The sequence below is a fragment of the Mytilus trossulus genome, unplaced genomic scaffold (assembly GCF_036588685.1).
Source record: "Mytilus trossulus isolate FHL-02 unplaced genomic scaffold, PNRI_Mtr1.1.1.hap1 h1tg000244l__unscaffolded, whole genome shotgun sequence".
NCBI lineage: Eukaryota > Metazoa > Mollusca > Bivalvia > Mytilida > Mytilidae > Mytilus > Mytilus trossulus.
The window spans coordinates 2,580,704-2,608,425 of record NW_026963317.1 but is presented as its reverse complement, the minus strand read 5'-3'; the positions used below and the strand labels follow the sequence as shown (position 1 = coordinate 2,608,425).

At 31.8% G+C, this 27,722-nt stretch overlaps 1 protein-coding gene across 1 annotated transcript in view; it reads left to right on the top strand.

Moving 5' to 3' along the window:
* The window catches only part of LOC134701528 (tetratricopeptide repeat protein 8-like), a 45,994-nt gene extending 19,313 nt beyond the window's left edge, over nucleotides 1-26,681 (top strand). Inside the window, exons 8-11 of the mRNA XM_063562676.1 lie at nucleotides 14,648-14,819; nucleotides 15,474-15,596; nucleotides 20,101-20,184; nucleotides 26,206-26,681. Of these exons, the coding sequence (XP_063418746.1) occupies nucleotides 14,648-14,819; nucleotides 15,474-15,596; nucleotides 20,101-20,184; nucleotides 26,206-26,322 (496 nt within the window). The 3' untranslated portion in view covers nucleotides 26,323-26,681. The remainder of the gene's footprint in view (nucleotides 1-14,647; nucleotides 14,820-15,473; nucleotides 15,597-20,100; nucleotides 20,185-26,205) is intronic.
* The last annotated feature ends 1,041 nt before the right edge of the window (nucleotides 26,682-27,722 follow it).

Genomic DNA, 27,722 nt, shown 5'->3' with positions numbered 1-27,722 from the left:
AGACAAATCAGACAACCCGTTGTTAGGTTGCTGCCCCTGAATTAGTAATTTTAAGGAAATTTTGCTGTTTTTGGTTAATTTCTTGAATATTATTTTAGATAGAGATAAACTGTACGCAGCAATAATGTTCAGCAAAGTAAGATTTACAAATAAGTCAACATTACCGAAATGATCAGTTGACCCCTTTAGGAGTTATTGTCCTTTATAGTCAATTTTTAACCATTTTTCTAAATCTTAGTAATCTTTTAGAAAAATCTTCTCCTCTGAAACTACTGGGCCAAATTTAACCAAACTTGGCCACAATCATTACTGGGGTATCTAGTTTAAAAATGTGTCCGATGACCTGGCCAACCATCCAAGATGGTCGCCATGGCTAAAAATAGAACATAGGGGTAAAATGCAGTTTTGGCTTATAACTTAAAAACCGAAGCATTTAGAGCAAATCTGACAAAGGGTGAAATTGTTATTCAGGTCAAGATCTTTCTGCTTCAAATTTTTCAGATGAATCGGACCTTCCGTTGTTAGGTTGCTGCCCTTCAATTGGTAATTTTAAGGAAATTTTGCTGTTTTTGGTTAATATCTTGAATATTATTATAGATAGAGATAAACTGTAAACAGCAATATTGTTCAGCTGAGTAAGATTTACAAATAAGTCAATATGACCAAAATGGTCAGTTGACCCCTTTAGGAGTTATTGTCCTTTATAGTCAATTTTTAACCATTTTTCTAAATCTTAGTAATCTTTTAGAAAAATCTTCTCCTCTGAAACTACTGGGCCAAATTTAACCAAACTTGGCCACAATCATTACTGGGGTATCTAGTTTAAAAATGTGTTCGATGACCTGGCCAACCATCCAAGATGGCCGCCATGGCTAAAAAATCTTCAATTGGTAATTTTAAGGAAATTTTGCTGTTTTTGGTTAATATCTTGAATATTATTATAGATAGAGATAAACTGTAAACAGCAATATTGTTCAGCTGAGTAAGATTTACAAATAAGTAAATATGATCAAAATGGTCAATTGACCTCCTAAGGAGTTAATGCCCTTTATAGTCAATTTTTAACAATTTTCACAAAATTTGTAAATTTTCACTATCATTTTCCACTGAAACTAACTGGACGTAGTTCATTATAGATACAGATAATTGTAAGCAGCAAGAATGTTTAGTAAAGTAAGATCTACAAACACATCAATATCACCAAAACACAATTTTGTCATGAATCCATCTGTGTCCTTTGTTTAATATTTGCATAGACCAATGTGAGCGACACAGGCTCTTTAGAGCCTCTAGTTTATGTTATTATGAAAAGACAGAAAAAATTCTACAGTCATTTCTTATAATTAAATCCTAAATTGCATTTTAAACTGGAGTAAATCATGAAAAAATGTTGATGACGTCACAGTCATATCACAAAATTACCAATGTGTATCATCGGAACAGTGGATATAGGTACTATTCCAGCGGGAGTGATCAATTTTGACCTGACACGGTAACAAAAATCTTTGTTTTGTTTTATCTACATTCAGTGTACATCTCTTTACATCTGAAATTACTGCTCCCAAATAATTTTAGCATCGATCTGTTCCTATTTACAAAACAACTTTTATATTAAATGAATAATAAACTTTTACATTCACAAATAGTTTCTATATTTCAATACAGTTGTCGAACCATATAAATGTTTTATCTGAGTGAAGGCTTATACAGAACAAAAGTAATAGTTACCAATCATAAACCTACCTGTGATAACTTATTCCATGAAGCATTTTCGGTAATAAACAAGTGTGCAAATATAGTTTTTGTGTAAGGTGTGCAGCAACTAAACTATGTCCCATGCAGATGGATTTATGTTGTCAGCTATACACCATACACAACACTTCTTTTCAGACTAAAATATCGAAAAAATAACATATACATGTATGAAAGATCTCAATGATATTTAATGAAACAGCTATCCTTATTACACACACACAGTGGCCTTTTATTAGAAAAGAGTTTCAATGAATATAAAATCATATCGGATGAGACAAGCGCCAAGTTCTGTGACAAGTATTTGCACATGTTTTTTTAGTAATCATACTTGTTTTTGGAAAATAATGAGACTTCTCTTATCATCAGCCTTTGACCAAATCATTTCTAAAAACAACAATTGTGTTGAAATTGAAGTAAACATTGATATTATCAATATGTAATCAAAACAAAGATTTTTGTTACTGTGTCAGGTCAAAATTGATCATGCCCGCTTGTTTAGCAGCTATATTTGCTGTACCGTTAATACACAGTGATAACGTCTATGAGCTGATAAACAAAAATCTGTCAGCCAATCAGAAGACCTGTTACATTCAAAATTAAATTAGTAAAGAATGGACAAAAATGCAAGATTAATTATTGCAATTTCAGGAAAATCTGCATAGATATATGTATCAGATATCAGCAGCAAGTACTTATTTTTCCAATAATCATCAAGTCCCATCATTTGCATTAATAAAAACCATAATTACAGTATTAGATAAAAGGATCATTCTGATTTAGTCCACAAAACATTTGAAAGCAATTTGATGGGCATACAGTAACCTCTCTTATTAGTGACTGACTGCCTGAATGATTCTCTAGTTATTAACATATCAATAAAAAAGTTTAGAAAAAAAGAATATTTGAATGTCAACACAACAGCAATCAAACAACAATACAGGTTTCACAAACTTCAAATAGTTTTCTTTCCTGTTTAATTTGTTTTTTTAAATAACATGTACAGGCTTCATAGAATACTTGTATCAAAAACCCTTGAGATTTAACATATGAGGAATCACAAAAAAGCATATAGTCTTCTTCATCATTCTCAAAATTCTAATCTTCCTCAGAATCAGAATTTTCAAATCATTTGTATTCAGACAAACAATCAATGTCAATGTCGGCAAAATTCACTGTCTCTCCTAATAATCGTAGAATAAATTTAACAAAAACTTTCATATAGGAGCATCTAACATGACTTTCTTTCACTGTTCGGTTCCTGACACCTTCGAAAGTGAAAATGTTCAGCCAAGGAAATATGAAAGATGGCAAGTTTTCCTCATTTAGAAATTCAAGCAAAGTATGAAATATCTGTCCCACAAACTTATACAGTTCTTTGGGTTTGTATGACTTGGTATTCATATCATGAAAATCTGCATTATAATGTTTTTCTAATACATGAAACATACAATTTTTTAGTATGTAACTTTTTAATATTTCTTTTGCAACGACAGTATCTTCATTCACTAAATCAGGGCAGATCCTGTTATCACAGCAGATTTTACATATTCTATAGGCATCCTTAGCAATGTCCGGAATAGAATCCATGTGTTTTAATTCTGCTTTAAGTGCTGAGAACCGAACTTTTTGCGGAGGTAATAATCTTAACTGTAGTTCAGTTTGAATCAGCAGTAATGCTCCTTCCTCCCTTAATAGCTGGACGTCACATGCAAGTTTATCAATATTTGCATTTCTAGGCCAATATCCTTTCACACAAAAGGCAAGTGCTAAGTCAATTGATATGCCCAAATTTTTATAAAAACACCCAAACCAATAAATTAGAATCTGGCAAGTTGGACTTTCAACTTGGTTAATGAATGTAATATCATAATATCTTATGTTTGGATGACCGAAAAATTCTGGATTTCTAAACACATCTTTCATGATGGAATTAAATCTTTTCCAAACATCATGGGTGGCAAGATGTCCATTTTCAGTAAACAGACACTGGCATTCATGACAGTTAAATTCTGATTTTAATTTGAGAACAGCAAATCCACTTTCATCTTTGGTATTTTCAAGATCTATTTCACATTTGTCACTTAGTTTTTCAAGAACACATACAAAATCAAACTCATCAGGAAGACCAACTTTTGTGTTTTCACGACTACTACCAGAATGAACCAGTGATAGAGAAAACAATTCATCTCTGATTGATATTTCACGGCATAAATTAGAAATAAGATTATTAACTGCAGTTCTGATCATTTCAGCTTCTTGTTCAAATACAACAGATCCAATTCCAGGTGTCTCCAGCAATTTTGATATGCCACTTTCTTGATAACATTGAAAATCATTGACAAATTGGTTAATATCTTCTAAGTTTGTCTGTTTCACTCTTTTCTCTTGAAACTTGAAATTGATGGTGTCTCCATGAACAGCCTTGTCACATTTACAGAGCGCTTCAAACATTTCTTTATTTCCACATTCATATGCTTTATGACATGGGAGATGTCCCAGTGCATCATGGGTAATTTCACAGCCATGATGGAGAAAATATGGAACAATTGCACTCTGTAAATCAAAGTAAGTACAGGCTACATGATGTAATACAGAACTGCCATGGTAATCTTTCATATTTACATCACCACCTGCTGCAAGAAGTTTATCAAGGACTTCAAAGTTATTACATGGAAATGAGGCATTTGCAATGAGAGGTGTTCGTCCAAATTTGTCCTGAATATTGACATTAGCACCTGATTCTATCAAAATACAAACACTTTTAATGCCACACGATAAAAATATCGGAGAATCACCATTGCAATCTTGTTCATTCACATTTGCCCCACATCTAACAAGGTATTTGATATTTTGTTCTTCTTCATCCTGAATTCTACATTCATCACTGGTAAAGTTCCTAATTGCACAATGTAAAACTGTTTTTCCAAAAGTGTTACAAATATTTACATCTGCTCCTGCATCAGTAAATAACTGAAGCAAACTCACTTGTATGGAGTTTTTTGGGTTTTCCATAAAAATATGGAATGGCGTGTTCTTATCAAGATTTTGTGACAAAAGAAGCTTTTTTACCAATGGTTTAGGACAATTCTTTGTATTCCCTTGAAGAAGAGTGGTAAAAAATTCTAAATCTTCTTGAAGTTTTACAGAATCCATGTAAACATGTAGAAATGTGTCACCTTTGCAATCTGAAACAAATAGATCAAGATTATCTACAATGTTTAGAATATACATCAAATTTTCGTCCGCAAGGTTTTCAGCAGCTAGCATCAATGGTGTAGTCCCTGATTTGTTTTGAGAATTAAAGTCTATATTCAGATGTTCATATTCTGTAGCAATCATCATCCAAAATTCTTCATTACTAAACATCATTTGCTCTGTCAAAAATACATGCATTAAAGAGTTCTTGTCTCTATCCCTAAAATCAAAACACTTTTCCAACTTTAACATATTACTAACAGTTTGTAAAGATGTTCGATGCAGACTGTTTACTGGTGATAGACCAAAGTTATCTTTGACTGCTACTGTTGCACCATTTTCCATTAATGTTCTCAGTATATCTACACTAGCATTTCCAGAAACAGCCATGTGAAGAGCAGTACTGCCGACATAGTTTCGTGCATTTATATTAGCCGCTCTTTGAATGACTTCTTGTAACAGGGTTAAATCATTTGACTTTATTGCAGGTTCCAAGTCCTTTTCACTTTTGCTTAAAGAATTGTTAGTTAATTCCATGTCTCAAGATATATAATCATTAACTAGACATATCACATGCACTTTAATACAATCAAACTATGGACATAAGATCTAACAAGTATCCAATCTTACGGTAGTGAAAATTTCATAACTAGATTGTTTCATACCTTGATAATATTCCATTATTAATCTATTTTAAGATTTAAATTTGGTCTTCCAGGAAAAAGCTGCATACAAAAAATAAACCCAACAGAAGTACGTAAATGTCTTTAAATAGACAAATCCAAGATAAACTTTAGTAATGCATAAATGAACACAAAGGTAACAGTTCATTGTAAATATCCAGAATGTGAATAGAGTACCAGTATATCATTTTATCAATGAAAACAATAAAATTGAGCATTTAAAATCAATAAATTACAAAACCGACCATATTATCTATGTCCACTATCTATGAAACAGTTTATTTAAACAGGTTTTTCGTAGATTCCTGAATCATTGCATGCAAAGATATTTCTTTATTCAAACAAATAAATGATGTTTAAATGTTGTTAAACTCTTTATACTTGAACTTAAATGCACTTCTGCTTTTTTAGCTCACCTGGCCCGAAGGGCCAAGTGAGCTTTTCTCATCACTTGGCGTCCGGCATCCCGCGTCGTCTGTCGTCGTCCTGCGTCCGGCGTCATTAACTTTTACAAAAATCTTCTCCTCTGAAACTGCTGGGCCAAATTAATCCAAACTTAGCCGTAATCATCATTGGGGTATCTAGTTTAAAAATTGTGTGGTGTGACCCTGCCAACCAACCATGATGGCCGCCAAGGCTAAAAATAGAACATAGGAGTAAAATGCAGTTTTTGGCTTATAACTCAAAAACCAAAGCATTTAGAGCAAATCTGATAGATGTAAAAATGTTCATCAGGTCAAGATCTATCTGCCCTGAAATTTTCAGATGAATCAGACAACCCATTGTTGGGTTGCTGCCCCTGAATTGGTAATTTTAAGGAAACTTTGCTGTTTTTGTTTATTATCTTGAATATTATTATAGATAGAGATAAAATGTAAACAGCAATAATGTTCAGCAAAGTAGGATTTACAAATAAGTCAACATGACCGAAATGGTCAGATGACCCCTTTAGGAGTTATTGCCCTTTATAGTCAATTTTTAACCATTTTTCGTAAATCTTAGTAATCTTTTACAAAAATCTTCTTCTCTGAAACTACCAGGCCAAATTTAAACAAACTTGGCCGCAATCATCATTGGGGTATATAGTTTAAAAAATGTGTGGGGTGACCCGGCCAACCAACCAAGATGGCCGCCACGGCTAAAAATAGAACATAGGGGTAAAATGCAGTTTTTGGCTTATAACTCAAAAACCAAAGCATTTAGAGCAAATCTAACAGGGAGTAAAATTGTTTATCAGGTCAAGATCTATCTGCCATGAAATTTTCAGATGGATCGGACAAACCGCTGTTTGTTTGATGCCCCTGAATTAGTCATTTTTAGGAAATTTCGCCGTTTTTAGTTATTATCTTGAATATTATTATAGATAGAGATAAACTGTAAAGAGCAACAATGTACAGCAAAGTAAGACTTAAAAATAAGTGGCCTAAATGGTCAATTGTCCCCATAAGGAGTTATTGCCCTTTAAAGTCAATTTTTAACAATTTTCATAAAATTTGTAAATTTTAATTAACATTTTCGACTGAAACTCTTAGGCCAAGTTCAATATAGATAGAATGTTTGTAAGCAGCAAGAATGTTCAGTAAAGTAAGATGTACAAACACATCACCATCACCAAAACACAATTTTGTCATGAATTCAAATGCGTCCTTTGTTTAATATTCACATAGACCAAGGTGAGCGACACAGGCTCTTTGGAGCCTCTAGTTTTAAAAGCCCCTAGGTTGACTGGCATATGAAAATACTGTCTTTTTAATTTCTTCTGTTCTGGCAGTAACTGCTGAAGTGGCTGCCAATTTGTGTTTTGGCACTCAAATGAACATTTCTGTGTTGAATTGAGGAACAGGTAATAATACTCATTATTAATAGTTACCTGCTCTTTATATTTTTGTACATGGAAAAGTTTGAGTTAGCTCCCTTTGGTTATCATACCAATGGTATTGATCTTTGTTTTACCTGTAACTAGCTGTAAGAAATTCTATAAATTATGTTTGCTTTACACTCAAATAAAGACTTCAATAGTCACTTAATGCCCTAGCCTTCAGTGTTATTTATCAGGATAATGGTCTAGTAGGTTTACCATATGGTCTGACTAATTACCAGTACTTGGAATTATACTGAATACAGAACCATGAACTTTATCTATGGTCAGAGTAATTGAGGTTGTAGTTCTAAGTAATTGTAGCTTCAACGATTTTTCATATGATGTTCAATTTAATTATTTACAGGAGAATATTTCTGGTATTTATTGGTAACAAATGTTCTTATACATCAAGATGAATTCATCTACTCTAGATATTTTCCATGAAACAATAAAACAAAAATATGCAAATTTTTAGGTCTTAAGATTATGAAACAAAAACCAAAGAATGGGTTTCATTGGGAGATTAAAATTGCACATTTGAACCACTTGCTGTACTTAAAGTTTTGTTTGGATAAGAAGGGTGTTTATTTAAAGCTAGGTGCACAAAGGTAAATAGATAACCAATATATAAAGGGATATCTATTTTAGGTTATGATATAAGAGTTTAATATAGACAGTATAAGTCCATGCACATGATGCAGGTTCTTTTCAGACAGGTTCCTAGTAAAGTGATCAATAAATTAGATATAATTCTGCACCATTTGGCTACTCTATTAGGATTCTTAAGTTCAGATGAATAAGGAAGGGGAAATTGTGGTTTTGTACAGCACTACCAGTTACTTTATATATTTTAAATAATTAAGAGTTCAGTTAAAAAGAGAAATATTTATTATCAAAGCATCAGTTTGTAAAGCACTTACAACCCATTTCCTATAATTACAAGTGAGCGGAAGTTGATAGCCTGTCAATTGCACAAACATCCAAGTATTCACACGTAACACTTATTGTTCATACTACATTTTAGTACAAAAATGTTTCCTAAAGTCTTCCTCAATTTAAATTACCAATGATCAAGGTTTGCTTTATTGTCTAATGAAAATTAAAAAAAAAACAAGTTAGAAGTAACTACAGTAATAATTAATTGCTATGGTAATTGACTTTTGAAAAAGTCTTAATTTATGAATATGTCTAGGGGTCAAATGGTAAAGACCATGTTTAAGATTCTTATTGTAATTTTACCATGAACTAGAAATAGCCATACCAAATAAGCTAAAGTCTGAGTTAAAACAGTTTCACGTTTTTTAAAAGTCATTTAGTGGAAGTATGGTTTACAATTTGAGCTCACCTGGACTAATGTAAACTCTTGGTGAAGGTCTTTCTCACTGTGTTGATGGACCTGTTTTTTTATGCTTTTTGGTCAGGTAGTTGTTCCTTCGACAAAATCCCTGTTTTAAATCTCAATTATTTAATAGCTATCACTTAGAATCCAACATTTCACAAGTAATCAAAACAGGAGTGAAAAGGCCTTTCATGAATTTTTTTTTTTTATTCCATTGTTGAAAAACGCTTATTAGACTTTGTACAATTAAGAGCTTGACCTACTGTTTTAGACACCTTTTTAGCTCACCTGGCCCAAAGGGCCAAGTGAGCTTTTCTCATCACTTTGCGTCCGGCGTCCGGCGTCCGGCGTCGTCCGGCGTTAGCTTTTACAAAAATCTTCTCCTCTGAAACTACTGGGCCAAATCAAACCAAACTTGGCCACAATCATCAGTGGGGTATCTAGTTTAAAAAATGTGTGGCGTGACCCGGTCAACCAACCAAGATGGCCGCCACGGCTAAAAATAGAACATAGGGGTAAAATGCAGTTTTTGGCTTATAACTCAAAAACCAAAGCATTTAGAGCAAATCTGACATGGGGTTAAAATGTTTATCAGGTCAAGATATATCTGCCCTGAAATTTTCAGATGAATCTGTCAATCGGTTGTTGGGTTGCTGCCCCTGAATTGGTAATTTTAAGAAAATTTTGCTGTTTTTGGTTATTATCTTGAATATTATTATAGATAGAGATAAACTGTAAACAGCAATAATGTTCAGCAAAGTAAGATCTACAAATAAGTCAACATGACCAAAATGGTCAGTTGACCCATTTAGGAGTTATTGCCCTTTATAGTCAATTTTTAACCATTTTTCGTAAATTAAATTAATCTTTTACAAAAATCTTCTTCTCTGAAACTACTGGGCCAAATTAATCCAAACTTGTCCACAATCATCTTTGGGGTATCTAGTTTGAAAAATGTGTGGCGTGACCTGGTCAACCAACCAAGATGGCCGCCACAGCTAAAAATAGAACATAGGGGTAAAATGCAGTTTTTGGCTTATAACTCAAAAACCAAAGCATTTTGAGGAATCTGACGGGATAAAAATGTTTATCAGGTCAAGATCTATCTGCCCTGAAATTTTCAGATGAATCGGTCAATAGGGTGTTGGGTTGCTGCCCCTGAATTGGTAATTTTGAGGAAATTTTGCTGTTTTTGGTTATGATCTTGAATATTATTATAGTTAGAGATAAACTGTAAACACCAATAATGTTCAGCAAAGTAAGATCTACAAATAATTCAACATGACCAAAATGGTCAGTTGACCCGTTTAGGAGTTATTGCCCTTTATAGTCAATTTTTAACCATTTTTCGTAAATTAAAGTAATCTTTTACAAAAATCTTCTTCTCTGAAACTACTGGGCCAAGTTAATCCAAACTTGGCCACAATCATCTTTGGGGTATCTAGTTTAAAAAATGTGTGGCGTGACCTGGTCAACCTTCCAAGATGGCCGCCATGGCTAAAAATAGAACATAGGGGTAAAATGCAGTTTTTGCCTTATAACTCAAAAACCAAAGCATTTTGAGGAAATTTGACATGGGATAAAAATGTTTATCAGGTCAAGATCTATCTGCCCTGAAATTTTCAGATGAATCGGTCAATAGGTTGTTGGGTTGCTGCCCCTGAATTGGTAATTTTGAGGAAATTTTGCTGTTTTTGGTTATTATCTTGAATATTATTATAGATAGAGATAAACTGTAAACATCAATAAGGTTCAGCAAAGTTAGATTTACAAATAAATAAACATGACCGAAATGGTCAGTTGACCCCGTTAGTCAATTTTTAACCATTTTCCGTAAATCTAAGTAATCTTTTACAAAAATCTCCACTGAAACTACTAGGCCACAATCATCTTTGGGGTATCTAGGTTGAAAAATGTGTCCGATGACCTGGCCATTCAACCAAGATGGCCGCCACGGCTAAAAATAGAACATAGGGGTAAAATGCAGTTTTGGGTTTATAACTATGAAACCAAAGCATTTAGAGCAAATCTGACAAGAAGTTAAATTGTTAATCAAGTCAATATCTATCTGTCCTTTTTCAGATGAATTGGACAACTAATTGTTGGGTTGCTGCCCTCCAATTGGTAATTTTTAAAGAAATTTTGCCGTTTTTGGTTATCTTGAATACTATTATAGATAGCGATAAACTGTAAACAGCAATAATGTTCAGCAAAGTAAGATCTACAAATAAGTCAACATGACCTAAATGGTCAATTGACCCCTTAAGGAGTTATTGCCCTTTATAGTCAATTTTTTACAATTTTCATCAATTTGGTAAATTTATGTAAATTTTTACCAAATATAGTTCTCTGTTACTAATTGGCAAAGTCTATTATAGATATAATTGTAAGAAGCAAAATCGTTCAGTAAAGTAAGAACTTCAAACACATCACCATCACCAAAATACTATTTTGTCATGAATCCATTTGTGTCCTTTGTTTAATATGCACATAGACCAAGGTGAGCGACACAGGCTCTTTAGAGCCTCTAGTTCGTAAATCTTATTAATCTTTTACAAAAATCTTCTCCTCTGAAACTACTGGGCCAAATTTAACCAAACTTGGCCACAATCATCATTGGGGTATCTAGTTTCAAAATTGTGTCCGTTGACCCGTCAAACCAACCAAGATGGCGACCATGGCTAAAAATAGAACATGGGGTAAAACGCAGTTTTTGGCTTATAACTCAAAAACAAAAGCATTAAGAGCAAAACTGGCATGGGGTTAAATTGTTTATCATGTCAAGATCTATCTGCCCTGAAAATTTCAGACAAATCGATAGTCAATTTTTAACAATTTTCATAAAATTTGTAAATTTTTACTAACACTTTCAACTGAAACTACTGGGCCAATCATTATAGATGGTGATATATGTACGCAGCAAGAATGTTCAGTAAAGTTAGATCTACAAGCACATCATCATCACCAAAACACAATTTTGTCACGAATCCATCTGTGTCCTTTGTTGAATATTCACATATACCAAGGTGAGCGACACAGGCTCTTTAGAGCCTCTAGTTTTTGTTAGAGACTGTATATTGACCTGTAGAAGTCTTGATTTCAGTCTAATATCCCACATATTGCTGCAAAGACAGGCTATATTGTGTTGTATTGATAGACATTTAACAATGTTGCGTTCATGTTGCTCAGTCTTTACTATTTTATGAAAAGTATTGAAGTTTGTTCTTTTTTAGTATGATTTTGTCTGTCTTAATATCTTTGACCTATGAGTCTTCTCCCTTTGGTATCTTCCTTCTCTTTTTTTAAGTGCTCATTTTTCCTATTTTTTTGTTTGCTAATAATGTCTTTCTATTCATTTTGCACCTTTGAAAATTTTATAAATAAAAGACACAAATTTCCTATTATTAATACATTTACTCAATAATTTGGATAAAACTATTAAGCTCAAATTGATACCCCCCAAAAATCTATAGTTCTATACTCTATAACTAAACCATAACTGTTTACAAACTTTAATTTATAGCTTAATAATGAAATATTTGATGCTATCGGACTATATCTTAAGGGTATTAAGGTGAGAGTGTTGGATAGATAAGTGAATCTATACAAGGGTTGTTCCCATATTGACATAGATAAGAGGTCGTTAAATGTCACTATACATGTAAATTGAGGAATGATTGCTGACCTTATCTCTAACATTATATTAAGTACCAGTGATATTATAACAATAAAGTTATTAAAGGTCATCAGGGTGGAACCAATTAAACTGATTTGGTCCATAATACCTTAAATGGTGATTTTGTATATAATTTTGTCCATCCATCACCTTTTAAAACATTTCAAATGTTCTTTATTACATGTACATGGATGAAATAAGGGATTCAAATAAGCTTATGGCTGTTCTAGTATTAGACATCCAAATGCTTTAATGTCATGGACCCTTTGAGCAGTAGAGGTAGTTTGTATGTTGGGTGTTTTTCTTTTTTTTGTGCATTACCACTTTTAAAAGTTGTAATTATTACACTTTCACATGCTCACAGATAAGAACATTGTTCTAATGCAAATTTAGGTTGAAATGGTTCATTGCCATTTTCAAAATAAGGAGAATAGACCATGCAAGATTGTCTATTCTAAAAGCTTATAACTTATTACTACATTGTATAACATAAAAGATGATGAATGCATTGGTGTCTTCTGATAGACGAATTAAAGCCATACATGATGGACAAGACTGGGATGCACAAACATCAATTAACATTGAATAATGTTTGAAAAATTTAAAATATTAATCAAATCTGTTATATTTGTTAATGAATAAATTACCGCTTAAAATTTAAATGATGTTTAACTTTAATTAAGGTTTTTGCCACCTTTTGCAGGTGTAAATACATAACTGAAATGGATGATATCGCCAATCCATTACTAGAAATGAATTCTGATTGTATTCAATTTCAAAACCTCATTGGAAATCGTATTTATTCTTCCAGGAAGCAGTATTAATATTTACCAGACAAAATTAAAAAAAATTACATATGCAATTAAATGATGCAGGTTTTGTTTAATAACAAAACAAAATCTCTTGCTGTTATGTTTGGTTATACTGACTGTACAAATTGTACTTTTGATTCCCACATACTGATGTAATTATATCAGACTGTACTCTTGTAGTCATTGTTGTCACTCAAAACACCATCATTAATCATTTCAAACTGTGAAATGAAATTGGATATGATTTTTTTCTTTTATTTTTAAAAACAGAAAGAGAATTACGTATTGTGTATTGTTTGAAAAATTGATTTTTCGAAAAAGAGAGATAAATTGATACATATTAGTATTCCTCTGTGATAACAAAAGTAGGGGATGTTGTAACACAACCTATATTGAATTGTATAGTCTCAGTAATGTGTCTGACTTTATTCAGCAACAATTTCTGGAGCAGTCTGGTTTTCCTGTTATCTTTGAAATGAAACACAAGCCAATTTTGTTTATTTTACTAATTGGTTGACCTTTTTGAATTATAGTCTGATAAACAGGAGCCCATGATATTTTCTTTGTCCAATTAGAAGTTGGGTAGTCTGTGTAATTGATTTTTTAGCTGACCTGGCCCAAAGGTCCAAGATTTTCTCATCAAATGTAATCTGTTGCCATGGTACGTTGTCTGTTGACTTTTACAAAGTTCTTCACCTCTGAAACTGCTGGTCCAATTTAACCAAACTTGGCCACAATCAGAGTATCTATTTAAAAAAAATATGTCAGACGGCTTGCTTACCAAGATGGCCAACATAGCTAAAAGTAGAACATTTGTTTAGAATGTAGAACACAAATTTTCAATTCATACAATTTCTGTGTTTACTATGATGATGACAGAAATATTTGGACTGTCATAACTAGTAGTACTAGAATATAAACCTAGCAATACCATAATGGCCTTTTCTTAATGCTAAAATGCAGAGAGCATGGCAATCTCTAAAACACATTGGTTCTTTATGAACACTACAAATTAAACAGAATGATTGTGTAAAAGTGGTCTTTTGCCTGGAAAAGGGATGAATTTATAAATGTTATGTTGAAAAGAAATTAGAGCAAGCTGCAATGTTTTTATTAATTTTTATAATAAAGTTTGCAGTAATAAAAAGAAGCATTCAAAACTTCAGAAGTGACTTGACTTCTCGAAATTTTGCAATTAGATCTTGAAATTAAGTGATTTACAATTATAAATACACACATTTAAAATTTCTGAATTTATATTTTCATGCTCTTAAAATAATGTCATAAAAAAAGATTAAGTTATTTGAATTATTTCATATTTTTCAGACGATTACTACAGATGGGTGTATATAATGCAGAATTATTCAGTAATTTAGGACTATGTTGTTTTTATGCTCAGCAATATGATATGACACTAACATGTTTTGAGAGGGCCTTATCTTTAGCAGAAGAACAGACAATGGCCGATGTTTGGTTTAATATTGGACATATTGCCTTAGTAAGTGAACATATCATTAATGTAAATATAAAACATAAAATTGAGAATGAAAAATTCAAATGGGGAATGCGTCTAAAAGACAAAAAAACAACAAACAGGCAGAAAACAGCCCATGGCCCCCAAAGGGTTTTCAACACAGTGAGAAAATCTTGCATCATGAGGTGGGCTAAAATTTAAAAAAAATGTATACTAGTTCAGCGAAAATGAAAGTCACACACTATTCCAAACCATTATAAATGAACCAAAAAATTTAAAAAATCATACAAGTCTTACAAAGGCTAGAGTGGCCTGACTTTGGACAGGCACTAAAATATGGCAGGTTAAACATGTTTTGTGAGATCTCAGACCAATCCAACCAATTTGTTTGCCTTGCTAAAGAAACTAGTATATATTGGAAATAGGGGACATAAATCTTTCCTATGTTTTTGACTGACTATAGTTGCAGTTTTCTTTTACAGTATATGAGATATGAATCTTGCCTACCACTGTTTTTGCCTGACTTTAGTTGTATTTTTATTATAAGGTATAGGATATATGAATCTTGCCTACCAAAGTTTTCGCCTGACTTTAGTTGTATTTTTATTATAAGGTATAGGAGATATGAATCTTGCCTACCAATGTTTTCGCCTAATTTTAGAAATATTTGTATTATAGGGTATTGGAGATATGAATCTTGCCTACCAATGTTTTCGCCTGACTTTAGCCAATAATAACGATCATGCTGAAGCCTATAACAATTTAGGTGTTTTAGAACTGAGGAAAGGCCACATAGATTTGGTAAGATCATTACATAGTTTTTTTTTATATTTTTACTTATTTCATGTTTAGATGAAATGTATATGATTACGTGCAGATGATTTCTTTCTAGGTTGCTTTCAGTAACATATTTTACATTTCTATTTTTACTCCAATAACATCAGTTTTGTGTATATATATGGTATATTTATACCTGGCAGTATAATATTGAGAAAAGACCAGAAAAAAAACCTTTAACACAACAATAAAAACTTAGTTTATAAAATGCATGTTTTAAAAAGTTTAATTTATGGGACAAAAAGTATTTGTATTTTATAGAAAAAATATGGTTGGCAAAATTGTATATTTTTTTTGTCAGTGTATGGTAGGGTATATTTGGTATCTAGTGTATCCACTGATACAAAACATATACCGTTAAGTTGTTTCATGACTTTATCACATGACAGATGACACAACTTTGTTGACTGTTTTGGTGACCAAAAATCGTGAATACAGGACCAAACAATTTGCATTTTACAGCTGTACCGTCAACTGACCAGAAATCATGATTTACGAGATGAAACACACTGCATATTGTTGATGTTGAACTACTGACCAGAAATCATGATTTACGAGATGAAACACGCTGCATATTATTGATGTTGAACTACTGACCACAATTCATGATTTACAGGAATAAACACTTAAAATATTTTAAAATGATTGACACTTGATGTAAACTTAAGTGACAACCTTCTTCAGTACTCCATGTACAAAATCACATAAAAACTGCCGTAATAAATTATTCTCAAATAACAAGTAAATACATCTAAAGTAATTATCTAATTTGTACAAAGTGATTGTTTTTACAATAAATGTCAATGTATGATTAGTGTAGAGTCAAATGTGATTGCTCTGAATAGATATTGTAATTTATTGCCTTGAACTTCAGAGAAAGATTGAAAAAATTGTCAAGGGTTGAACTTGCAGGAATTGTACGGAACATGTATGATTTAAAATACATGAATTTACAATGGAGAAAAAAAGACTCTTCTTCTATATCCAGACAATAACATTAACAAACAAGGCCTCATTAAGGGGTACACTGTAACTTCCATGAGCATGACAAGGACATCATAACAAGAGGAAACATCAACAGCATGATATTATAAAAACACATAACAAATCAATTACAAACAAACCGCGCACCGCGATTAAGTTACTGAGACTTGTCGAAAATTACGCACTTACCACAGCGCTATTCAAAAATCCTGGGGAGAACACAGGTACCCTTACTCTATCATTTTAGGAAAGCATTTAAAAATTGATTATTTTTTTTTACGATTGTGAGCAAAACTTTTTTTAATATATTTGCGCCTATTCATTTAATAGTCAACTCAGGTAAATATAAGGATAATTTATATCAAGGCATTTATGTTTTTCATTTGCACATATTGAAGAGTAAACACTATTTTGTTTTAGGCTAAGTCATGTTTAATGTTGCATCATGGTGCAAAGATGGAGTTTGGATTATATGATGTCAGTAACTCATATAAATCATTTGTTATATTATGCTTCAGAGGGGGATTTAGGGGGAGGGGCCTGGCGATTTTGTTTTGTTATTAAACAATAGTTGCTATTGGCTTTCTATTGGCTTTCTCTTGGCGCGTAGTTTTACAAATGCACAATCTCAGTTTTGACAGGCTAGTGATACAATTAGGCTCGTTATAAATACTGTAAATTCAGAAATTATTGCAAGATTTTTATTTAGGTACATTCTTATATCTGACATGTCTGATATATATACCTGATAATACCTGTATTCAGATTTTACTGAAATTGTAATTATTAATCTCTCATTTGGGTCCATTCTTCAAAAATCACAATAATTTTTGAATTTACAGAACTTTAAAATACAAATGGCATTCTGGCTTTAGCTTGTACAAGATGATATAGCATGATATCATAGCTAAGTGGATGCATAGCATGCACATTTTAAAACTTTTGTTTTATAATGGTGCCAAAAACCAAAAACTGTGATGGTACTTTTCTATAGATTGAAATAAACAATTAATTTCCCCATAGGTGACAATGATAGCCTTTTTTGAGATACAGACTTTAGAAAGTGTTTTTTTTTAAGAAACCTTGCTAGAATTACAGAAAATTTATTGGATAAGTATTTTTTGGTCCAAAAAAATAGGTTTGCGTTGCTTTTCTTAATGTATCTTGTACTTATCGCCCATGGCTATCACTTTTGCACTTAAAAAAAACATGTCTCGTCCTAGCGTTGAGAAGACAACTCATTTCCATTAGGGCTAAGGATTTTTTTTTTGGCCCATGATATATTGCAGAAAGCAAGATCGAGTCTCTAATAATAAAAAATTAAGGGGTCACATATCAACCAATCAGGATAAGCCACAATGGTGTATTGTAACCTTCAACTTTATTAATTTTTGTTGCTTGTTGAAATATTTTTGGTTAACTGACAGTCAACAAGAAATGAAATCAACAATCTTTTTTATAAGTCGAAAAAAAGTTTTCCCATACATCTTCAGAACAAGTTTAATGACCAGAAACCGTTTTACCTTAATCAAATAAAATTAGTTAGATTACTAAAAATTTGCATATAATTTTAAAAGTGGTTCTCCAATTTGACCTTTTGTGCAATTTATTAAATCAATTTTGATAAAAATTATAGAATTATTATAAAATCTTTTATGTTTAATCGTGAAGCTATTTGCCTAGCTCTTATAACGTTTTTTTTTATTGTGATTTTTTTATTTTGTGTGTTATATTTCTTCCATTGTGAGTCATTATTATCCTCTGGCCTTTTTCTCAAATATGCTAATTTGATTAGAATTTTAATAAATCTTTGTCTAAGTTTGTAACAGAACTATTTATCAAATGTGTTGTGTCCAGTTAAATGTCCTAAGTTCCCAGTTTTTATGTCTTTTGTATATCTATTGTTCAAAAATGCTCTTTCTATTTGATATTTTTTTTTAACCCTTTGACCTTTTTTGTTTAAGATGGATTGAATTGAAAACATAGATGGCATTAAATGTTTTCTGTCAGTTTGTATCGCTTAAGTCCCCAGTTTGTTAGTCTTCTTGTATATATATCATGATTCAAAAATGCTCTTTCCATTTCATATAAAAAAAAAATAACCGTTTGACTTTTTTTTAAGTTGGGTTATGAAGTTAAAAAAAAATTGTTGCAGCAAATTGTTTCTTTCCAATTCGAAGGCTCAAGTTCGAAGTATGTTTGTCTTCTTCAATTGAGAATTCATTTTTTTTAACCTTATGACCTTTTTAAAGTGAGGTCAAGTTTAAAACACCAAAGACTCTTGTTACAAACATAAAATTCAAACAGTTACATGTATTATCTGTATACATGTAATGCATGTTACACCATTAAAGGATGTTGATTCATAATAAAGCATTAAATATCAGACCGAACCTTAAACTCCTGTCAGGCAAGTTCAAGGTGACATCAAAGATCGTAATGACGACATTACTAAACTATAAACGCTGTCTCTTTTGAAATTAAAGAACATAATGTTGATATGACGTTACATCACGACCCATACAAAGTGTAGCATGATACATTACTCTTTTGGTAACAAGTGTACAGGTGAAAGATTTATTGTACATTTAATACACAGATATTATTAATTGTTTATGTCAAAAATGCACCTTAGGCTTGATACTGTTATTTATTGAATACAGAGTACAACTGAATTTATACAAAAAAAGTATTCCAAGTTCCTAATATAGTTAACATTTTTCTTGTCCAAATTACAATTGGTGCAAGGTGTAAAATGGTAGTCTTATCATGAAAAGTAAACATTAATTTGAAATATTATACAATTCATTTAAAATCTTGAGAGGTTCTTTTTCAAAATAACAGCTCGCTTTTCAATTTTAATTGGTAATATCTTTCTGATAGAAATAATGAAAGAGAAATGCATGGTTTTTTTCCTATTTGAAATAAAAGTTGAAACTGTACAGTAAAGTATAACACATGAGTTAAAATAGCTGTTTATTTGTTTTTTTATACATTGCATGTAAAGTTATTGTGACCTACATAAATGTATGACTCTTGGTGAAAGTCATATATTTATTACATTTAATATACAGATTTGTCAGCATACTCTACATTACTAAAGGTTTATTTGTTTTCATGGATTAAGGAACAAATATATTTTCGTGATACTTGATTTTGGGGGTCTGGCCAGAGTCTGTAATTCTGTAATTTATTATTTGTTGAAAATTTTATTTTGAAGTTAACCTTTAGGGACGACATCAAAAGATCAGTGAAAAAACTATGTGAATTAAGTTTTTTATCCTACATTGAACTTTTGATGTCGTCCCTTACCCATGAGATCCATGAAAAGTGGTATCCAACAAATACTTATGGATCCACATTACCTTTCAAGCTAAATCTTACCACGACATGTCTTCTAATGAACAGAAATGTCATTGAACCCAACCAGCTAATAATACTTAAAAGTTTAACCATGTAGTAATGAATATTCTGTGTTTTTTAGGCAAGATCATTTTTCCAGGCAGCTTTTATAATATCTCCACATATGTATGAACCACATTATAATTGGGCCGCTTTAGCAGATCAGGTATGTATGATATTTCAGTGCATTAATTTTGTTATCTTTTTTGGTCTCTTATAACAGAGAAAGCAGTTTTTTTTTTAGAGAAATGCACGTTGGAAGCCAGATAATCTACTATTGACTAGGACAATTATGTTTTACATTTTCTAAAGTCCTCAACCATAGCCCTGCATGACACCAACGAGCAAGCCTTGTTCAGTTGTCCATCTGATAAATAATTGGAAATATTGATGTTTCAATTTGAAATTCAAAACAATGTACTGATTATATAAAAGAAAAAAAAGTTTGAAGTATTTTGCCTTCCAGTCTGAAGGTCCTCCCCCCCCCCCCCCCTACTCACACAATTAAAAAAATATTCTTCAAATTGGCTTAAATTAATGTTCTCAATAGCACAGCATTTGAAAAGCTTTCCAAAATATAATGAGGTTAAATGTTTGAGAGATGTGTTTTATGCCAAGTGTAATTAGTAATTATATCGTTAAAAAATCAAGCATGTTTTTTCTCAATTATAATAATTACATAGGATTATAATATGTAGTGCATTGTCAATGTATCTTCTTTCTTACTGCATGAAATATATTACAAATGTAGGTGAAGTTAAAATAAACAAACAAACAAATGACAAACACAATGAGCCTGAGGGTCAAAAGGAAAACTATAAATTACGTGAATGATATACAAACAAATGGAAAACATCACATCTTAGCAGCCACACCTGGATTCATCTGTCCATATACGCATGTAGACATTTTTCACTAAAAAATACTACAAGTGACATCCTCGTCTTTACCGCATTATCTTCTTAATTACCGCAAAATGTGTAGAAATTTAAGTATAAACTATGGTGGTCAAACCAAATGATGTAGACAGTTATAAACCACATATCTGAAATAACAATTTACTGCACTTTTAAGACATTGTGACACAATAGATTTAGTGCAAGTCACAAAAATATAGAACAAGTATGATTTAGTTTTCTTGAATTTGAAGTGTTAATTAATGATGAAAATAGTACTTTATAAGTTGTATGTGTCTTTTTTAGATTTTTGTTTGTCATGAACTCTGAGTGTCTTTTATTAGAAAGATTTTTTTTTAATAATAAATAAATAAGTTTTATGTGTCAGAAAGTGTTTTTGTAGAATCACCTTCATTGAACGTCCAAAGCCAAAAATGTGAAAGCCAAGGATGATTAAGAAAGGAAACACATGAAAAGAAATATGATCAAAAGTGTCTTAAATATAATAGCCAAATCCTTTGAAAGTCAAAATATGTTTATTAAATGCTTATGAAACACCAACAGGGGCGGGAAGAGGGGGGAAAATATTAATGCCAACTTAGTTGTAGCATTGGCAATCATACCACATCTTCTTTTTTATAATTAGTTTGCAAATACAGGGCATTTTATATACGCTACATTGATTTTGTGGTAAACTGCTCTCCAAATTGTGCTTATTAGCCTATGTTTGCTTACCAATATGATTGACGTCATATTGAAGAAAAACTGGTCTCCTTTCAAAATCACATCAATTTAGAATTTAAATACATTGCCACATTGGTTGTTCTCTAGCCTATGTCATCTATGTACCAGCCACTCCAGGGGCAGATCCAGCCATTTCAAAAAGGGGGGGGGGGGGTTCCCAACTAAGAGTAAAAGGGGGTGGGGGTGGGGGGTTCCCAACCCAGAGTAAAAGGGGGTGGGGTGGGGGGGGTTCAACTATATGCTCCCATTCAAATGCATTGATCGGCCAAAAAAAAGGGGGTTCCAACCCCTGGACCCCTGGACACCCCTGGATGTGCCAATGCACTCTCTTTATGCCTCACCTAGGAGCATTATGTGTTTATTGTCTGTGCATGTGTCCAGCTGTTCATCCTTCTGTCCCTCTTCAGGTTTAAGTTTTTGGTCAAGGTAGTTTTTGATGCAGTTGAAGATCATTCAAATTGAAACTTGGTACACATGTTCCCTGATAGGACCTTGCTAATTTTAAAGCAAATGAGAATTTCACAGTCATTTGAACATAGAAAAGGATAGTGGGAGCTGGGCATACTTTGGACACATACTTGTTTGCCAATGTTTTGTATACCAGTAGCCATGTTTTTGTAAGATACTGAACTGTTGAGCTGAGATACCGGATTTTAGATCAGTTTTAGTCTTGATTTGTTCAATTCCACAAGGGCTGTATAGTGAAAATAATGATTAAAAGCATCTGACCAACTGCCAGAAGTGAGTGTTAGGTTGTAGAAATTTCACTGAGATGACAAGCTTATTAGATAAAAAACAAGATGAAAATTGCAATGTAAAGTTTCCAGGAAAGTACAACACAACTGTAAACTAACAATACTAGTAAGCAATTTCCCTGTTGGAATGTCTAAAACAGCCATGTCTAAGAAGCAAGCAAAAATAACATTTTCGAAGGGACCAAATTTTTGTTCCCTTGGGTTTATAGTGAAATAGATGAAATTCTTCACAGCCATGCTAATTGAGATATAATGTTGGTTCTTTTGGGTGTAAGTGATAAAAGATTGTGTCAAATATTCACAGAATATAATCAATGTATTGAACATTGCATTAAAGTACTGTTTATACTTTGATCCATTTGATATCCTTGTCACATGACATCTGTAATTGTTTTTACTTTGTGATATCGAGTATTTACAACTAAATTTGGTGTCAAGTTTTAAATTGCCATAATCAAACAGAAAACAACTTCCTCTCTTCCTGTGACGGAATAATTGTAATAATGGGGTTGGCGGGGTTGATTGCCATCGTTTATACTTCATTAATACGAATTATCTGGGGAATACACAATTATGCAATATAAGTGAATTAGCCAGGCATTAACAAAGATCTAAGGCTAATAAAGCTGAAAATGGCCACATGTCTTGGTAAAAATTAATTGATAATTATTGGATTTTCTGAGTTACAACATACATGAAAAATATTCCATTATTGCAATAAACTGAAAATTATTATCAAAATATTTATTAGAATTATTGGTGACCAAGTTTTTATCAAAGAAAATGTTCTTGAAAGTGAATTAAAAATTTACAAATAAAAAGAAGCAATTTCACTTAAACATTAAATCAAATTTATTGGACATAAAATGACCATTAAAGAATAAAAGCGCTGTGTTAACTCTGATTTTTTAATCAAGATAAAAGGTTTTTATTCTTTTTTTTTCAGTTTGAAAATGAATACCTATATTTACATGATTAAGTGATGCATAGTATTTTAGCAGTAAGACCAATACTCTTCACAGCATATTATAAGCCTATAAATTTTGTTTCAAAAAAATCGCTTATATGGTGTTGTTTACCAACCAAACCAAAAAATGTGATCTCATGGGTTAGATAATGGATTTTTTGGACTTTGGACAAGACCAAAATTTAAAAAAATAATTTTATGTGAAAAGGGGAGATAAAGCAAAAATTAGCAAATTGAACTTGATTGCTTATGTGATAGAGTTTGACAGTACCTTGCAGAAAAATAAGTACTTAAACTCTGATCTTTCTATGTCCAAAACTATAAAAGAGGGGCGAAATATACAAGAGGAACAATCAAACTCATAGATGGAAATAAATTGACAACGCCATGGTTAAAAAATAAAAAGACATACAGACAAATAATAAGATTCATTGATTGTTGGTTGATTAATGTCCAGTGGCAAATGTTTCATGTATGTTTAAGACGAAACCCTAAGAGAAATTATTTCCATTTCAAGTTAACCCTTCTGAAGCACTAAATATATCTCCTGGTAGTTATCCATAGAAATACAGTCAATAAAAAATTAAGGAGATGTGGTATGATTGCTAACAAGACAACTATACACCAAAGTTCAAATGAGTGGATATAAGCAATTATAGGCACTTGTACAGTCTTTAACAAAGAGAAATAGCCTTATCATAAGACCTGTATGTAAAGATCACATCATCACAGTAGGGACCAATGACAACTAACCTTTTAAATTTGAGAATGGAAACCTGAAATGAGTTTCAGAGACAACAACCTAATTAAAGAGCAGAAAACACCAGAAGGCTCTAACACACACAGGAAAATTCTGCAACCTGGAGGCTTGCCCCTTAGCATGTTCTGCACTTGAATATGGTCATTCAAACAACTTATGAATATCAAATTCCCATCCAAATGTCTATATAGAAATAAGACTGCCAATGAGACAACTCTCCACCAGAGACTAAATGATGTAGTCCTATACATGTATAAGTCACTGTATGTCAGCCTTCTTCATTTACTTGTCTTAACGGATCAACTAACATTTTATTTTGTAGAACAAAATTTATAAGTAGTGATTGCCCAGTGATGCCTATTTTTCCTAAGGTTAATTAAGCATTTACTTGAAAATTGCCTCATTATAGCACATCAGTACTTTCTTTTGAATAATTACATTAAATAGTCTTTTTTATCTAAATGTGATCAATCAGTAAAATCACTGAATCAAATGAATGGGAGGAAAATCTTGTCTTTAAATATACTTCATTAATCGTTAGATTTTTTTCATGGGATGAGAATTTAAATAATATTCTTTTTCACGGGATGAGAATTTGAAAGAATGTTTATCAACTCTTGTATGAATTTGATCAATAAAAAAGATGCTCTTTTCAAAATGAATACATTGAAGTCTTTCAAAACTGAGAGTGTCTATTGATTCTGATATCTCTCAGTAAATATAAAATTATTCCTCGTAAGTCCTGTTTGTCAAGATTACAAGTTATAATAATCCATCAAAGCAAACAGTTAAATGCATTAAGTTGAAGAATTGCATGAAGAATTGTTTGTTCTTACTTTTGATGACTCAAACTACAGTCCTTCTGCAGCATTCTGGGAAACTTGTGCCTTGTTTGCTCCATAGAAAATGCAAAGGCATTACAGCATTTACAGTGTAATTTTTTTTTATAGCACCTTGAAAAACATTGAAACAGAAAAAAGGGCTTGTTAATTTGTTCAAAACATTCATAATTCATACTGCAATTAAAATGATCACTTTTTTTTTGCTGTTATGAAAATGCAAGTGCACTGCTTACTTTTTTTAAAAGCAAAACTATAAATTTTAAACACCTAAAGTAATATTGTAGTGGAAAAAAATGTTGAATTGGCGTGTAAATTTAGTACTCAAAAACCCACTAACACACTTGATAAAACCTTGAGTTGCATTGTAACAGAAAATGGGGGGTACTGTAGGGCATGAAAATTAACAATTTAGGACTAAAGATCCCTATAATCATTTAATAAAAGTCCAAGCAAAGGTTTAGCACTGACATTGCTGTGCTTCATCTTAAGTTCACAGCTATCTAAGTATGTCAAGTGAACTACAGGTGTGCCTTCTCTGGCTGTTCTGTTTAAAAAAAAATCAGATTGGGTATTTGTACTTAAATTCAATGGACACATTCATCTTGATATTGTGACTAAACTGTTAAAGCACGTTCGGTTATCATACCTGTAGCCAGGGGGGGTTCGAGGGGTTCGGACGAACCCCCCCCCCCCTTGAAAACAAATAAGCACTGTTAAAGTCAATGTTCTGTACAAATTGTGACTGTTAAAGTCGAGTTTTGTGAGTCCAACAAACCCCCCTTTGGAAATTCCTGGCTACTGGCCTGGTTATGACATAATAATATTGCTCAATGTCAATGTCCATAAACAACAAGGCAGATTCTTTTGTAAAATTTTGATGAATATTTGTTTCATGAAACTGTTTTTTATCTTATTTTTTTTTACTTGACTCATTTTTGTTCGTTTCCCATAGCATAACATTAACCCTAATCATGATTGTAAATGGTAAAAGGTCTTGTACAACATCTTTGCTAGTCAAAGGTTACTATCTTGCTTGTTTCTCTTCATCATAACCCTTGGCTAGAGAAAATGTTAATCTCCTAACTATTAAACTTTATTTGGCATACACTGAGGGTGCAAAGGATATAAATTTGTGATTTTTTCTTTAATTTACAAGAAAAAAATCTATTGGAATTTTGAAAACAGGGATTCTATTTTTATAAAAATGATTTTATTTTTTTCAGTTGGGAGATTTACAGAGCAGTTATAATGCAGCTAAGAGAGCGGTGGATGCGTTCCAAGACCATGTTGACTCAAAAGATTTATTAAAGCAACTGAAACATCATTTTTCATTACTGTAACATTAGTGTCAGAATAATCTTCTACTGTGATATATTTAATAAGTTTATGAAATGGAAATGACAGACTTGGTTTACAATTGTTATGTATGTTTTTTGTACTTGTTGTAGTATTAAATTAAATCTCCTCTTTCTATATATTGTTATTTATCCGTCCCTGACACACCATAATTGGGAATTTATATGTTGTAAAAATAGTTGAGAACTCGCCTACAGATTTCAGGTAAGGGGAAACATTATCAAATTGCATATTTCTTGTTAAATATCCTTATGTAAATACTTGAAGTTAAAATATTTTTGATGAAATACAGTAGAAGCTGTCTTATCTGAACTAATTTTGAAATAAAAACCTCATTAATTTATCTCTTTTATTGGGACCCACTGTAAATATTCTTTAGTAATTTAAATCATTTTAACTGTTCAAACAAAACAAAGGTATGAGAAGATTTCTAATGTGGACAAAAATCTTCAGTCGTAAAGTGGTCTTGTTTAAATAAGTTTTACTGTACATTACGCAAGTGGTAGTTATTTTTATATTTCTGCAAAACTTTTTATATTTGTACCTTTCAAGTTTAATATAAATCTTTTTTAAAAGAAATTTACAATTCATGTTCTCATTTTAGCCAGCTTATCATACATACTCAAGAGTCTATCCAGAAATAGAAGATGAATAATTCTTGATAAAGGTACAGATATAGTCTATATACCTTTTATAATTTATAATTTGATTCTTTTTATGGAAAATGATACTGCATTAATTTTATTAGCGATAAAAGTACTATAATTTGGTCAGACTTTTATATAGAACCTCAGATAGGATGCTTGTCTTTTTGTCCACGCATTTTAATTAATGAGCTAATATTTGTATGCAACTTTTAAGAAGTTGACAATTAAGTTTGTATCTTTGTTCTCCTTTCTTCTACTTTTACCAAGTTATATACATAGGACCTGCTACATGTATCTGTTACTAAAAAAAGATCATAAACAAGTTAATTGTTAGTTCTTCAAATATATGAAGAATTTGGGTTTCCCATTATTCTGTAATCCCAAGAAAAATAAAAGTTGAGTTTTCATAACGTCCCAGTACAATTTATAATGAAATTCTATATCTTCATGTTTGTTACCTATATTTGATTAATGTCTGATACAATCTTGAATAATGAGCAAACATAAATAATAAAAGTTATCCACAAATTTACTCTGCTGGGAAAAAAGGAGGTAACACTTTCTATATTTCAAATATGTGAAGGATTTAGAAGCAAGTAATGGTCACTTACAGAACCCGATCTACCTCTGTTACAAGTACATGTAGTAATAGATTTCAAACAGAATTCACATGACTTTTTTTGTATTGATCCAGAGTGAAACATGAGCAGACACACATTTAAAATTGTGCCAAAAGG